General features: G+C 37.3%; 1 protein-coding gene across 1 annotated transcript; it reads left to right on the top strand.

Moving 5' to 3' along the window:
• The first annotated feature begins 5,740 nt into the window (after positions 1 to 5,740).
• chpfa (chondroitin polymerizing factor a) lies at positions 5,741 to 16,299 on the top strand. Its single transcript, XM_079428320.1, has 4 exons — positions 5,741 to 6,218; positions 8,087 to 8,651; positions 13,081 to 13,263; positions 13,492 to 16,299. The coding sequence occupies exons 1-4, from the start codon at positions 5,932 to 5,934 to the stop codon at positions 14,752 to 14,754; spliced, it is 2,298 nt and encodes a 765-aa protein (XP_079284446.1). The 5' UTR covers positions 5,741 to 5,931; the 3' UTR covers positions 14,755 to 16,299.
• The last annotated feature ends 717 nt before the right edge of the window (positions 16,300 to 17,016 follow it).

Below are 17,016 nucleotides of genomic sequence, written 5' to 3'. Positions count from 1 at the left end.
GCTGTTTATCTGTTATCTCAAGGTCAGGTCTTTTTGATTTTCACTCTTTGTTTTCCCTCCAGCTTCAAAGCAGCAAATATGGAGCAGTTTTGTCTGAGCTGCAGGTGTGTTGCAGTTCAATTTATCATCACATAAAAGAGGGAAGATAACCTGCCTGTCTTGTGAGATAGTTTAATTGCACAGAAACGGCAATAAATTCTGCACTGAAGGCAAATCAATTTACTGAAAGTTACTGCATATGGCATTTTGTTCAAAATTGTTCAATTTAGAAAAGATGATTTACTTAAAAAAAATGAAATCAGTTTAATTGATAGCATCTATAATTGCACTAAAACAGGTTTTGTTCTTGTTATTCCTGTAGTTATATGAGATGAAGAGCCTTCTTTATATTAAAGAAAGTTATGAAATGTACTTTATCATATCCCGTCTATATATATCTGGTGCATAATTGGAAACATGGCTTTGACAAAACAGACTATGTGCTCTTTCTCCCTTTCTCTCTTCATATGTGTGTGTGTGTTTTGTTTGGGAGGAGCGATTCTTCATACTTGGCTTAAACTTTATGGACAATAAAGATCCCATTTCAAAGTACAGCAGGGTGTTGAGCCTGGGGTCTTGGCTGAGCGTTCCTGGGAACAGCCCTCTGAAGACCAGGAGAATATCTTCAGCTGACACACGACGTGGAAAAATCCCCATGCAGAAGTTGTCCACCATACAGACCGTCTGGTCAAACCATCTCTCATTTATTCAGGGCTAAATGTACGTCCGATCAGGTAAAACCAAGCCCTCACTTTTGCTACTAACACAGAGATCAATTATTCAGGAAAAAAAGCTGTTAATTATGATCTCCCCTTTTTTCCTATTGTTTAACATTCTGATGTCAAACAGGGAGTGAGACAACTCCCTGTTACGTTAGGATCCAATGCGATTAGAAATCCCATTGCACACAATATTTTTTAAGCATAGTTAAAAATTTAGTCCAAATCAAAACCACATGACGCTTATGTGCCATAACCTTTATAAACAAGCCACAGTCATTTCTGGAATCCCCATGAGAAGTCAAGTTCATGAAATTCCTTCACCACTGGCAGAAGAGTTTGTGTTATAAAACGTCAATATTGCCACACGCTTCTGTGCGTCTGCGAGCAGGCTGCTCGGTATGGAGAAAGGACAGTGTCAAGTCATGCGATGACCTAAACAACAGAAGATGGGAGGGGATTCGGCAGACATGCTGTTTCCTGGAACTCGCATCAGATGAGTAAGATTTTTGTCTCTTCAGAACATGAGGGCAGAGTAAAACATGTATAATCACAGCGCACCATATAATAATCTGTTTTGTGCATTATAATTTATTACAATAAAAAAAGCAGTTGCTCACCACAAGATTTGAGCCATCGTTGAATCAGTGCTTGCTCTGTGAGACTTTTTGCAGACTCAGTTCCTGCATAAAAGCGTTCCCGTTTTACAGATCATGAGCTCACCCTATCAGCAGCGAGAGTTTTCACTTGGAGTACAGTAATTAATTCCAGAAGAAATTGCATCCTCCAAATGGGTCACTTTTAATGCTCTGTAATAGCACCACTTGTGAACTTTGGCCCAACGGAGGGTGTTAGTTTTAGGGAAGTTGTCTTCAACTCTACTGGGTGCCATTAAGCATATGAGTACAGTGTGGACGCTCGTATTGGCCAGGTTCATTTAACACTATCTTGTGGAATGTCTCAAGTACGCTGATCATTCATTTAATACGCTTCACCACACAAATGTGCTGAGATGGAACATTTCAGATTTTAGTGGAATTTTCTAAAAAGGACTGATAATTGAAATTACAGTCAAAATATAGACTCTTAAATGTAATTTGTCATTTTGGAATGTTTATGGATTTTTATATATATTTGGGTTAGGATTGATATTCATTTATATTATTTATATTTGCATTTAAAAAAAAAAATCTTATTTGATTTTACTTTTTAGATAGATAGAAAGATAGATAGATAGAATGCCATAAAGTAATGCAGCATGGTAGTCGTTGCACGGTCAAAAAGCCACGTTTTCTGGTGAGATACACATTTGCAAGGAGATAATGGGCCACACACTGATTTCTGGTGTGATTAATGCTCTGCAAATTAGAATCAGCACTTTTTTGTCACGCTGCATAAGTAGCTTTTCATCCAGTTCTCTTTCTGTATGTTTACTCAGCTTATAAACGGGGAAAGGAAAAGGAAAATCAGCAATGTTTAAGAAAGGGAAACTATTTGAAAACTATTTTAACAATTTTGAACTTCTCACTAGTGATAGATAGTATGATGATGAAACAGATGTTTCCCTTAAACATCCCATTTATTTTATAGGCACATGGTTTTATGAAGCAAAAATCGCACAGCTGGATATGATTTTCATTAAGCCTTGAATTTTAGGGGGAGATTTTGAACTCTAAATGTGTGAGCATATAGCGCCACCTTGTGTTAAGATTGTGTTGCTTTAGGACGATTTTGTTACAGTTTGTTAAAGCACACTTATCTGCTGTTTCAGAGACTAGATGGATGTGCTGAAAAATGTGAATTGTGTTCATTTAGAAGCCTATAGTTCAATTCAAGATGATTTCGACATGACACTATCAATAAGAATGGATTTGTTTTAATCGCAGCCATTCACATGCCAGCTGCTAAATACTTCCAGGAGTAATAACAATCAAATATAGCCAAGGAACACCTGTTGAAAGAAAATGTCAGCTCTCATACACACGCCTTTATCCTAGCAGCTTGACATGAATATGTCTGATGACAGATCATGACTGTCAGGTGGCTTCTGCAACAAAATCATTCACCTCTCCTGTCTGCAATACAAAATCCAAAGCAAAAATGAAAGTATCTGTAATGATAAAATCTCTCCTTCTGTAAAAAAATGACAAATGCAATACTTATATCAAGCAAATTCATTTTAACATGCCCCGTCATAGCTCCACAGAAAACCAAAGAAGAGTAGAAAAGCCAACATGTCCTGACAGAGACTTGATAGGTTTAATCTGGGACTAGGCTGATCATGTTTCCCACTCAGATCAGCAGAACTAGGTGAAGTGCTGTGATTTCCAAAGGAAAGGGCTTCCACTGTGATGTGTCGTCCTTAGGTAAACATGCAAATATACTTGATAACATCTAACACACCCTTGATCTGTTTAGAACAAAGAGCTCAGTGAGGGAAACATTCCCTGGGGTTTTCGTGGCCCGTAAAGAAATTGTTTCCACTCAGTATGTTTGTGTCTGGTGTGTCTGAGAGATTTGGGTGGGTCTTTGCTCATGTTAAGTTACTGTAGAGTTCAAGCCTCAAATCATGCATGTTTGAAAAATAATTATTTAATCTATCTGTCTGTCTGTCTATCTGTTATTTATAAATTAATAAACCTACAGAAATAATATACAAATAAAATATATAAAAGTTCAGCTACGCTAAACACACAGATGTACAGACAGGGAATGAACTTGTGTGGTCTTTCCAGTGATTATTTAAAAATTAGAAAAGCATTAGCAAAGATTAAAAAACAAAACAAAAAAACCTGGAAAGACAAATAAATCTATAACTCATTTACAAAATGACTGTGTGTCTTTATCCCCTCCCAGCCAAAAGTACGTCATACAATTTTTCCTATGGCTGGAGACTTCAGAAAGGTTTAGTCATAAGTTCAATCTTAAAGGTTCCCTCTCTCTTGACCTGCTTTATGTCCCTCCAGGGTTATTAAATATATTTATATGTTAAGTGTATATATTACAGTTTTTCTCGCTTTGGTACATTTCTGAGATCAGAATTGAAATTCTCAAAACTACCTGTTCAATCTTCACATCATTGTGTCTCTTGTGCACATCAAAAAAGCAGTTTCTCATTTCTTTGAACAAGTTGCAAATGCTTTGGTACATCCATGCAAATGATTATGTACAGTTCTCTGCTGTTTCCTACATTATCAATTGCTTATGTCATGTTGATCAAAATGTGCTATTGTCTTACCCCCTCAAAACATCTAGTCATTAGTTCATCGTATAAGTCATTAAATGCAAAATGGTTGATCTAGTTGTCATAAACTGTCAAGCATATTTTCTACACATCTCTATTAGACGTTTTGGACATTTGCAAGTGAATCTTGACTCTCACTAATGAAGAGAATATAGATCAACCAATTATAAACCGATTCTCTGAAATAGCTCAAAGGTGCATCTCATGACCCTTCAATTGGAAAGCATATTTAGACGGAGAACAACACAAAATTTACCAATTTAGACGATGGATGAACATCCAGAAAACGATCAGGGTCAACAGCCGAGAGGAAGACGAGGAGTAAGGATGCATGGAAGTGTACAGAGGAAGAAGAGGCCAAGGACAGAGGTGCATATCAGATCAAATAATGTTGTCAAACATGGCCTTACAATGACTGAAGGGTGCAGATAAAAATTGGGAGATCGACCATATCCTCAATAATTCAAACATTTTGAAACAGTCTCTTTCAATCAATATCCCAAATACAGTAATGTGTAAATTTGTACTTTTGAAAGGAAATATGGCATACATAAGAAGTGCAGCCTTCTGCATTGCAGCACAGTAACTGTCATCCAAACTGTAGCCATAGTTTACATCAGAACATCCCTCCAGAGTACTGTTATATTGACAACATGACTAAGCAATTCGACTGTCTTATCCGTACTCAATCACACAAGGACTTGTCATTAGATGGCACTGACATGTTCATTGATGCAGATATTTATTTTTGAGAGATGAACTAAGTATTTTGAGCAAGAGACTGGCTTTTGCAGGTAATCCATGGTGTTGTGCTATTTGTACGAGTTGTTTTGAGAAATGCACTTACTGTTTTGCAAATGTCAAGAATGATTCGAGAAATGTACCAAAGCGACTGAGAAAAACTGTAAGTAAATGTTCATGCCCTCATTATATATGTAATTATTATGTTAATTATTGCATAACAGAAAAGACCTGAAAATACTTTTCAATAGAGTTGAAGCAACTCATGCTATGACACAATCTTGACACTGGTGAGGATGCATTTTTATCTATTTATTTATTTTACAGACAAAACTAAGCATCCTATTAGAAACCTCAAATGTCAATGTATTTATGAAAATAAAAAATGCTTAATGTTCCATTGCAATTCCGTTCGTCATTGCTTGAAACAGGTCTAATAATTGCTTTTAAATATCATCAGGACATTATGGCACTAAGATGAGTACCCCAATGCCAACAAAAATAATAATGAGCCTTTATTTTTATTATAACCATCATTGGTAGGTAAGAAAAAGTGGCATTTTTTATTCTTTTTTCTCTTATTTCTTCTTGGTTTGTTTTATTTAGTTTAGTTATGCTGTTTATTACATTTTTTTTATATTATATTTATTTTACGTATAACAGCGTATGGTCAAATATGAGCCCACACCGTCCTCTAGTGGAAAAATATTATTCATGATTAAAGGGTACAAGTAAACATGATCGATACCGAGCTCATGACAGAACATATACAATAATTATGTTTGTTTAAGAGGCACTGCGACCGAGATTCTGTTTAAGTTACCATTTTGAATTTTCATCGGCTTTTCAAAGGGACCGCTTAGCATTAAAGATCAAATGTCATTATAAAGAGACATCAGGATTTCAAACGAGCCGCTCTGCCCATAACCCCGCCCATTATGGGCTGTCCCGGCTCTCTGTAATGACGTTTGATCTTGTGGGCGGGGCGCTCGACTTCCTGTGGGCGGAGCGACAGAGCCACTGACACGTACGAATGCCTCAATAATTTTGAGGAAGGTGATACTGTTGCAGGAAAGGAAGACGTCCAATGCATTTCCGTTAGCAATCGAAACGCTTTCTTCATGTGTCTGCTCTGTTCAGAAGGTCGCGCTCACAGGAGGTGTGTACGGCACCAGTAGTCGGAGCACAATGAGGTTTTCTGTGTTGATCGGTCTGTTAAGGCCAGTCGGCCCGGTTATTATCGGCATCTCTCTGGGATTTACTCTGAGTTTGCTGAGTGTGAGCTGGGTAGAGGAGAGCTGTGATATTAATACCATAGCAGATGAAGGAATCATGTTATCCCAGGATGGAAGTCTGAAAGGAGCTCGGAGACCCAACTCTATTTCCACTGGGAGTGATGGTGAGGAGGAGGATTTCCAGCCGAGAATAATCCCATATAAACCAGTCAAACAGTCTCAGCCCAAGAAACTTTTCAGGTAGACAAGCCACTTAGACTGCTCCATCTGTCTTTTATACCGTGGTTATATTCTAAATCAAATCCTGTAATTAGTTCAAACCTAAATTGATGCGCATTTTTTAATTTTAAAACACCGTTGTGTTTATACTGAAGTTCTCCAAGAAGTGTCCCTAAAAGACAATCAAGACCTCTGTTGGGGATTCAAAATAGCTTCATAGATAGATGATTAAATCTAAAATAGGCCAAATTTAGGACACTGTATAATTACAGTAATTATTATTATGAACAAAGCTGTGATAGAAGTCATACAAGGTTCTCTGTCTGTGAACATTTCTCTAATGATTAACTAGTAAAAACCATAAAAGAACCACACAAAAACACATCCGGCGTTTACTTCTGCTATGTCTGTTTTATGTCTTGCTAATTGTGTGGGAAGTCACTCATGCTTATGTTGACTTCCTCAAAATGTTGCATTTTGTCCTAATTAACCCACAAATGTTTACATTATTCATATTAGTAGCAACTGACACACACTTATATTAATGCAATCTTGACAAGATGAGTGACTTATTTAGTTAGGATCACTTTGTTTTCAGCCAGTGGAAATACAAACCTTACTTTATTAATCAAAACTAAAATACTACTCTTACTGGAAAAGCTTTGAGTTTGGTTTTAACTTCTACTAACGTGACTCAAACCTCTACGCTTCACTGCTGGTGGTCTAGGCTTTGACAATTACAGATAAATCAAATATTTGCTTTTGCTATTCAGAGAATTTTGCAATGACTCTTATGTGTCCTTTCACAAGCACTGAGAGGTATTTCAGTATTGTTTCGTGGGAATTAGATGAAACGCCTGAGGCAGGCTTATACTGTAACTGTATGGTTTTTCTTTTTCTTTCCCACGATCTGCTTCATTTAATATGTCCCATTGGGAACTCTGTAGGCCTTACGGGTGGCTCCCATGGTGCTCATTTCTCTATTTCAGTAACAGGTAAATTAGGAAGGTTAGAGACTATAGTTAACTAATCCCATAACACGAGAGGGTCAGTTGTCTTTGGTTATCAGTTAGGTTCACGTTGACCTCATACTAACCTCTTCCTCCAGGCACTGGTTCCTGATAGTTGACTGCTAAATTTATCCAAAATTCCTGTTTTCAGGCTCACACCCACAATTTCTGCCTACGAAAAATAATTATGTTATAACAATTGTTATTTCTCATTGTTGCAATTTTTTTTTTATATAATTGCAAATGCAAATATCTCAAAATTGCATCTTTATATCTCACATTATTTCTTGTAATTGCAATTGTGGGTTCAATCTGTTTTTTATAATATTTATACACTTTTATAGTATTTATTATTATTATAGCTTTTACTTTTAAATTCTCACTTTTAATTTGAGTAACGTTTTGTCATTTTTTTCTCTATATAGCTTTAATTTATTTCAGGGTTAGTTTTAGCAGTTTCAGAAACATTTCTAATTTCCTTTAACATTTTCATCAAATAATTATATTTCATTTTATTCCGTCTTGTTTAATTTAATGTAAATGTAGCTATATTGTAATGTGTATACATAGTATATAATTGGAATAGTAGTACTATTTTTAGTTTGTTTGTATATTTAATGCAACTATTTTTCATAATTGTGACCGTATAAATGATAATTGTATCTTTATAACTTGCAATTGAAAGTTTAAGTTTAATCTCACAATATGGCCATTTGTTTTCACCTTTTAAAAACTGTATCCCATAAATGACCTTTTTTTACTCTGATGTGGAAAGAGGCTTCCATGTAGCTGTGTGGTTAAACATCTCAATGACAAAGTTGCAGTCCTGAGTTGCACAATCATGAGTTGTAAATTGTAGTGATCTGTTTGTTTCCACAGGGCGAAATACATCAGCACAGAGCTGGGAATCCGAGAGCGTCTTTTCGTGGGAATACTCACCTCCAAAAACACCATCAACACTCTAGGTGTGGCCATCAACCGCACCATCAGCCATCATCTGGACAATGTTGTGTTCTTCACTGGTACGCGAAGCCGCAAGATACCCCACGGGATGGTCGTGGTCACCCACGGTGATGAACGCCTCATCTGGAACATGTTCCAGACCATCAAGTACATTCTAGAACACTACATCACCGAGTACGACTGGTTCTACCTCGCCCAGGACGACACGTACACGCAGGCGGATCGTATCAAGGCTCTGGTGGAGCACTTGAGTATGGACCGGGTGCTGTATATGGGCAGCCCAGAAGAGTTCATCGGAGGTGAGATGAAGGGGAGGTATTGCTATGGGGGTTTTGGATACCTGCTGTCCCGCAGTCTTCTGCTAAAGCTCCAGCCCTTCCTGGAGAACTGCAGGAACGACATCCTCAGCGCCAGACATGACGAGTGGCTTGGGCGATGCATCATTGACTACGCTGAGACCAACTGCGTGGAAGAATTTGAGGTGAGATAAGTCCTGCATTCAGTGGAATTAACAAATATGTAAATAGTTTCACTCTACCTTGGGAAAATCTTCATATTCCATGAAATCTATATCTGGGCAAAAATATATTGTATTGTGATCTACACAATACACACAAAACAATTCTACACACAAATTTGGGGTCACTTTACAATAAAAATAACATTAGTAAACATGAACTAAGAATGAACAATACTTCTACAGCATTTAATAATCTCATTTAATGTTAATTTCAGCATTTACTAATGCATTATTAAAATCACAAGTTGTGTTTGTTAACATTAGTTAATGCACTGTGAACTAACAATGAACAACTGTATTTTTATTAACTAATATTAACAAACATGAATGCGTGTAATATGTGAAATTGTAATAATTGCATTGTTCATGTTAGTTAATACATTCATGTTAATAAATGACACCTTATTGTAAAGTGTTACCAAATTTTTTAATGTTTTTGAAAGAACTCTTATGCTCACCAACACTGCATTTATTAGATTAAAAAATACAATGTTAAATATTGTTATGAAATAAAATAACCGTTTTCTATTTTAATATATTAATGTGATGGCAAAGCTGAATTTTCAGCAGGCATTACTCCGGTCTCATGATCTTTCAGAATACATTCTAATATGCTCTTACTGCTCAAGAAGCATTTCTTATTATTATTGATGTTGATAACGTGCGCTGCTTATTTTTGTGAAAATCGTGATGCATTTTTTAGGATTCTTTGATGAATAGAGAGTTGAAAAGAACAGCATTTATATGAAATAATAATCTTTTGTAAGATTATAAATGTCTTCATTGTTAGTTTTGATCAATTAAGAATAAAATAGTCGATTTCTTTCAAAAATAAACTTAGAGTAGCTCCAGACCGGTGACCCTGTCTTAATCATGACACTATGTACGTAAAACAGCATGCAACGCTGTTAAGACACTCCAACAGGTTTAGCTGCAAGTTTGAGGTCATCTTGCATCATTTCTGATCCTGTCCCCTTCTTTACATCATTTGTTTTATCTTGTTTCCTGTTCTGTCTTGTTTAAATAATAATAAAAAAGGCTTAAATCAATAAGTATGTTTACATTGTGCAATTATAATCAAGGTACAGCTGTTGATCTACAGTCTTTCTCTCCAAAAATACATGACAGTGTATAATCAAATATATTTAAAAGATTAAATACACACCGCACATCACCTCTGTTTTTCAGAGCAAGTGCGCATCGCTGAGGTCGATTAACATGTTTACATCCTGGAAGCTGAGCTACAATCTCATTATCCAGCTCTATTAGTCAGACTTCACCAAAACCTGTCTGGTCCAATTTCACTCTAAAGCATTTATACATGACATTTTAAAAAGACACATTTTTGTTGTAGTTTCACTAAAATCAAAAGTGCATTAACTCAATGACATATTTCTTGGCACATCATACACTAATCATAAAAGAAGAAAGTGTTTACACTCTTAAAAATAAAGGTGCTTCACGATGCCATAGAAGAACCTTTTGGTCGAAATGGTTCCATAAAGAACCTTTAACATCTGAAGAACCTTTCTGTCTCACAAAAGCTGGTGAAAGAAGGTTCTTCAGATTATAAAAAGGTAAGGAAGAGATGGTTCTTTTCCATGGCATCGCTTGAAGAACCTTTTGAAGCACCTTTATTTTTAAGAGTGTAGGGCATTTTACGAGGAGTATTATCTTTGTTTTAGTTCCACACATAATACTCATAATTATGTTTGGTAGATAAATGTCTGTGAATGTGAGATTGGTGTTATTGGAAATGCTTTTGTGTGGAAAAAAATGCTTGACATATTTTCAACTGCAGATTATTTGAATGAGCTATCAGTGTCTGTAATTTCCATCTCTGTGGCCTTGATTGAAAGAGAGTCAGACTCCCAGTGGTAAACCTGCGGTGTTTGATGACAGACAGCTTTATTCTAGTAGTGTGTCTCACTCTTACTGCGTGGGCCTTATTCTTGATGAAACTAAATCTCACGGCCTTTCAACTCACCAGCATACATATACAACAATCAAAGACGAGATTCAGATGTCTCCTTTGAAATATGCTGCTGCTCTCAGCAATTAAAGGGAAGGTCTCCAGTCTGCTGCCTTAGTCTGAAGTTTCAGCTCTATTCTTTACACTCACTGCAAGTAACTGCTGGAATTTCATTCAAGACACGTTGCTCTTCAAGTACAGAAACAGTACAAAACAGCACTCGTTTGGAATGGTTTTTTTCAATGCTAATATGGCATCATAGCCTTTCTCACCTGAAATACCTTTTACATTTTGCAGTCTGTCTCTTCTGACTGCCGTAGACAGAGGTTGGATCTCAAAGCTCTTAGTTCTCCTGTCTTTCTCTCTCTGGGTTAGAGGTGATGTAAGTCAGCGGCTTTGTTTCTGCATCCACAGATCCCTGTTTGCCCAGAGCCTGTCTGGGAATTCGGCAGTGCGTAAGCAAGAAAGAGTCTAAAATATACACAAGCTTTAAAAGTAAAAAAAGGCAAGAATTCATCAGTTTTCTAGCAAAAATGTCTGGACATCCCTAAACATCTCTCACACTAGTTTACTCCTTTCCACGGAACCAGACAATTTAAAAATAATTATTAAATACAAGACAAGTTCTACTTAATATATACAGTCTTATAAATGTTGACATTCACTTTTTAAAAATATAACTTTTTTTAGGCTTGTTTATGTGACTGTGCAAATTGTGGCTTAGTGTTTTCTCTTGTTCTTTTAATAGCTTGATCAGATTAGATTCACTTTTCTCTGACTGGGGTCTAATCGGCTCAGGTGCTTAGTGTCTGCACCCCACTGGCCACTGCACACCTAGATAGTGTTCAGCACTGGCTTGTTTCTTCTACTGGAGTTATAAAGGACTACAGGAAATGTGAAGCATGATAAAGATTTTTTCATGTGCTTTTGGGAATCATTTATTTTTGGGTACTTTGTAATAGTTTCATTACATGAATGTATATGGTTTCTAAATGCAGTGGGTTAGTATGGCTTTTCTGCCAGTGTTTACTACAAATGCCTTAAATTATAGGTACACTGCTAGATATTGATATCTGTATGCATGCTCTTTGACTTTAAATCCCACACAGAAATATCAAAATTATTTTTTAATGCAGGACATTTTTTGGTGTATTCAATTCTTTGTCTGTTTGAACTGTATAAATTATAGATCTAGATATAAAATGAGGGATGTGTCTTTTGCCCAGAAATGGACTAAATGCCTTCAATGCAGTCTTTACATAGACCACACACTTTCTCTTTTTTGTGGTTTAAGTAGTTCTGAAAATCTCTTATGGTATAATTTCCGAGGCTATCATTTCCTACAGTGGTCTTTCATTTAGCTCGTATAAACACCTGCTAAAATTTGTACTGGACTTTGGAAACTAGAACTTTTAGAAGAAAACCTGACCGAAGTTACTGCCGTACACATTTCAGACTCAACTCAAGCAGATGCATGCATCTTTTAAAATTAATTCATCACAACTAAGCACGAGAATTTTAGACAAGTTAGCAATAACAACTTTTTGTTTGCCTGCTCTGTAACCATGCTATTGAGCTTTGGCACCTTTAGCCCAGACAGAATCGCACCTCAAAATTGAATCTCACCTTTACAGACTGAGCCGTATGTCACACTTTTGTTTGGAGGGGTCTGGGGTCCTCCGGTTAATCTGTTCTTGAAACAGGTACTGAGCCCTCTATTAATCCATCAGAGAAGCATTAGATGTCTGGATGTCAGTGTGGAGCTACTGGGGAGAGAGACCGTGGATCAGACACACTAAACATGATGTACTGTCTCCATTTTGGCATTTCATCCAGTTTTAAATCCACCTCTGCCTTTGCCGTCAAAGCACCTCCTGTCTCTCAACACATCATTGTAGTGCCTCCTACATCCTTTTATGGAGCAGTACTCCTGCAGGGCCAAAAGTGGAAGCATTTACTTTCCTTAAACATCAATTGTTGCATCCTGGAGCCAGCATTCAGAAGAGATCAAGAACCTCAGCTAAACATTGATTTCTAAAGGAATGCACCAGTATTTGAATTCTGGCTGATACAGATAAGCCAGTACTTGTATTTACATTATGACTGGCAACCGATAAAAAATGTTTTGTCTATATAAGTTCAAAATAAAAAATAACAATCATTTTAATGGTGCAATTGAAAAAAATAATATGAAAGTCAATGGCTACCGTCAACTGTTTGGTTACCAACATTCTTCAAAATATCTGCTTTTGTGTTCAAAAAAAGAAACTTAAGTAGGAGAAGACAGAAATTAAATTTTTGGGTCCCTTTAAGTGAGCATTTTATTCCTTTTAAGTAAGTACTAGATGACAGCAAAAGTCATCCAAATGTAAAAAATGAAGACGTTTCACTAATCATACTTTTTACATTTTTTTTCAGGGGCAGAAGTATTATTATTATGAAATGGGAAAAAATTCTGACCCTAGTAAAGAACATAATGTGCAATTTAAGAATGCATTGACCGTCCACCCAGTGTCTGATCCCGAGCAGATGTACAGACTTCACAAACACTTCACTGAGATCGAGCTGCAGAAGACATACGAGGAGATCGAGAAACTGCAGGTACCCTTATACTAAACCTGTGCTGACTACTACTGGAGCCAAACTGAGAAGAAATGCTTTTTCCCTTGACCTTTTGAGTACTGTGATTCATTATGGGCTTTTTGTAAGGGTGTGTAAAATTGCTAGCACTTTCAAGTGTTATGGTAATGTGCATTTTCAAATGGAGGTAATAACCTGCTCATCAAATATTAATCATATCCCACACCTTGTTCTCTACTTTTTTAACAGGCGGAAATAAAAAATGTGAGTGTGGTGGCTTTCGAGGGCAACCGTAGTTCCTTGTGGCCAGTTGGAATCAATCCACCCTTTGAACCAAAGACACGTTTCGAGGTCCTTCGGTGGGATTACTTCACCGAGGATCAGGTGTACTCCTGCAGCGATGGCTCTCCGAAATGCGAGCTCCGTGGAATTGATAAACTGGACGTAGCCGACGTCATTGAGACGGCGATGGGTGAGCTGAATAAGAAGTACAAGCCCGTTCTGCACCTGAAGAAGCAGCAGCTTATTAATGGATACAGGCGCTTTGACCCCACCAGAGGGATGGAGTACACCCTGGACCTCCAGCTGGAGGTGGTTAACCAGAAAGGACACAGTCGCTCTATCACCAAGAGGGTCCACCTGGTCAGGCCTCTCAGTCGTATCGAGATCATCCCCATGCCTTATGTTACTGAAGCAACTCGAGTCCATATCATCCTCCCCGTCACTCTTCAAGACCGAGAGCACGTTCAGCAGTTTTTGGAAGTGTATGCCACAAATGCATTTGAAACCAGTGAGAATGCCATCTTGACCTTTCTCTTTATCTACAATACAATTGAGGCCCAACAAGTCAGCCAGAATGACATCTTCGCCAGCATCAAAGCGCAAATCGGTGCTTACGAGCATCGGTATCCTTCGGTCAAAATCCCCTGGATCAGTGTTAAAAGCGAAAGTCCCTCTCAAATCAAAGTTATGGACATCATCTCCAAGAAGCACCCGGTTGACACGTTGTTCTTCATCGCCACTGTGAAAACCAGCATCAGCTCGGAGTTCCTCAATCGCTGTCGGATGAACTCCATCAACAACTGGCAGGTGTTTTTTCCCATCCATTTCCAATACTACAACCCCGACATTGCTTATCATAGCCAGTCTCTTCCCAACGCCATGGATTTGGTCAAAGAGTCCGGCCTCTTTGATCGCAGTTCATTCGCCGAAGCATGTTTCTACAACTCTGACTACATGGCGACTCGGACACGCATGTCTTCGGATGTCCAGGAGAACGAGGAGATCCTGGAGAACCTGGATATATATGACATGTTCGTCAAATACTCTGGCCTCCATGTTTTCCGAGCAGTGGAGCCGGCCCTGCATCAGAAATACAGCTACCAGCCGTGTAATCCTCGTCTTAGTGAAGATATCTACCAGAGGTGCTTGCAGAGCACCCTGGACAGCCTCGGATCACGCTCTCAGCTCGCCATGCTGCTGTTTGAACAGGAACAGGGCAACAGTACTTAAAACCAAACCCTGAAGCTATGGAGATGATCGAGAGGCGATAAACGTTTTTTTGTTGTCCATTGGGCTGATGCTTTACCAGTAGCCGGTCTGTGGAGTCACAGGCAATCAAAAATGCTGTCGGTACCAAAAGACTAAACACATTTGAAATCTATTTAAAAAAAATAGCAGATTTTTGTGACAACAGGAGATTTATGATTTGCTATCTTTCTCTTTGGAGCAGATTGGTTTAGGTTGGCTCTTAAAGCAAGCAGCTGTTAGCTGTTGAAATGATCACTACCGTAACATATCTAAATCGCCGTGCCTTCAAAAATATGCTGTCCTTTCATAACATCTCAGACACTTTTGCTCAAGCAGATTTGTTTAAAAGAGTTTTAATGTTTGTTTAATGTAACAGGGTTTTTGTTGTATGAAGGAACCGAATCCAGATTCTAACAATGGGTTTATTATTGCTGAAATGCTTCAGTCAGTTCACACTCAAATTTATTAACCCTCTAATGCTAGCTTGTTAAATCTAAGGATGCTTTGAACAAGGTAAAATCGTTGTCTTATTGACCATTAGTGCCAAAAACGAACATCAAGACAGTTTCAAACACTATTTTGTCCAAATACTGTATATAATTTATGCTTGAATTCTGTACAGCAGAACACAGATGCAAAAACCTGCATATAAATATTTTTACCATTGAAACTGCCTCAAAGAGATTTTTCTGATGAAACAAGTTAACTTTTGCACTAATACTTTCATTGCAAGTCTGTCTTGCATATCACACAATACGCCTGTCAAAGCATTTCATTCTGTTCATGAAAGATTATAGGATGCATTATATGGTTCGAGTTAGTTCCTGTGCTGTCTACCAGAGAGAGGAGTGCAATGCTAGTGCAATACTGTTCAGATGGTGTAGTATTGAGCCTGCTGATGGAAACACTCCAGATGAGTTAAACACATCTATTGAACACATTTCTGAAGATGCACTACAGAGAGCCTGTATTACGTACCATTCCAAACACTTCACAAAACATAATGTGTTTTTCGTAACGTTATATAAGATAATTCAGATTAGTTTTTGTTTTGCAAAGTGAGTGTATAAAGCCTGTATCTATTTTTTTTTTCTTTTTTTTTGTCTGTCCTTATTTCTTGGTACGTGTTTACTGTATTTACTTAGTGTTGTGTTGAAGTTTTTTTATTTAATCATAATCTAAATGCAGTACACTGACAACATCTTACAAAAGGGACTTGTGTTACACAATATCATGATGCTGGATGTCAAATGATTTTGCGTAGAAGAGCTGTGAAATAGGTTTTGTATATTTTAAAATGACACATGCAGCATCACAAAACAAAAAGAGCACAGATTAAAGCCGCTACTGGCCTTTAGGGGTCAGCAAAGGAGCGTGGGATATTCTCGGATAGGTATACTTTCACAGGACTGTTTCTTAACCTCACCTTTTTTGTTCACTATAAATATTCTTTATAAATCTGTTGTATTTTGTTTTAATATTATTGTACAAAATGTTTAATAAAGACTTTATATTAGGGCTCAGATGAACATGAGCGCTTGCCTCTTTTCTCCATTACTTTCATCAGGCCACTTCTTGATACTTTTTATATTGCATTTCATATTTATTGTCAGGTCAATCAACCAATAAGACAGTTAAGCCCATATATTTTTCTGTGACTGTTACTGCAGCACAAATCAAATGTTACAAATCAAGCCCAATAGGTTCTAGATTTCAACATCAGTCTCAATGAGATGCTGTAAGTTTTGACCTCTATTTATATGTCCTCTCTTTTAGAGCCCTGAACCACACACACACTGCCTTCGGGCACAGAGTGAACCCATATAAGCACCAGGCAGCTGAAGTCAGCAGCATCTAATTATACACCACTCATTTTTACATCACTGGAGTTTTATTCCAGCCTAACGTTTCCACAGCAGCTCACTTATATAACAATTTACGTCCAACAATAACTTGCATTATTGTCACTCCAGACATTGTGGTACATCATTATCAGTGGGATGCTGGTCTTGAGCACAAAAGATGTTTAAAACACATCAGCAGTAAAAGATTTGATATCTAACAGGAATAGTTTTTTTCTCTCTCTCTCTAATTGCTGTAGTGGGTGGCAGACTCTTAGAGATTCAGCAAAACACTCTCATTTACAATATAAGCAGTACACACATGTATATTATGTATATATAAATATAAACACATGCATGTATATATTTAAGAATTTTTTTTTACGTTTATATATTTATATAT

Source organism: Barbus barbus (assembly GCF_936440315.1).
Source record: "Barbus barbus genome assembly, chromosome: 11".
Taxonomy (NCBI): Eukaryota; Metazoa; Chordata; class Actinopteri; order Cypriniformes; family Cyprinidae; genus Barbus; species Barbus barbus.
Note: the sequence above shows the minus strand (reverse complement) of the source record. Positions and strands in the feature narration are given on the sequence as shown.

Coding starts and splice junctions, on each gene's coding strand:
- chpfa (XM_079428320.1), top strand. CDS start 5,932: ATGAGGTTTTCTGTGTTGATCGGTCTGTTAAGGCCAGTCGGCCCGGTT. Junction 8,652..13,080: donor ACTGCGTGGAAGAATTTGAG/GTGAGATAAGTC, acceptor ATTTTTTTTCAG/GGGCAGAAGTATTATTATTA. Junction 13,264..13,491: donor AGGAGATCGAGAAACTGCAG/GTACCCTTATAC, acceptor CTTTTTTAACAG/GCGGAAATAAAAAATGTGAG.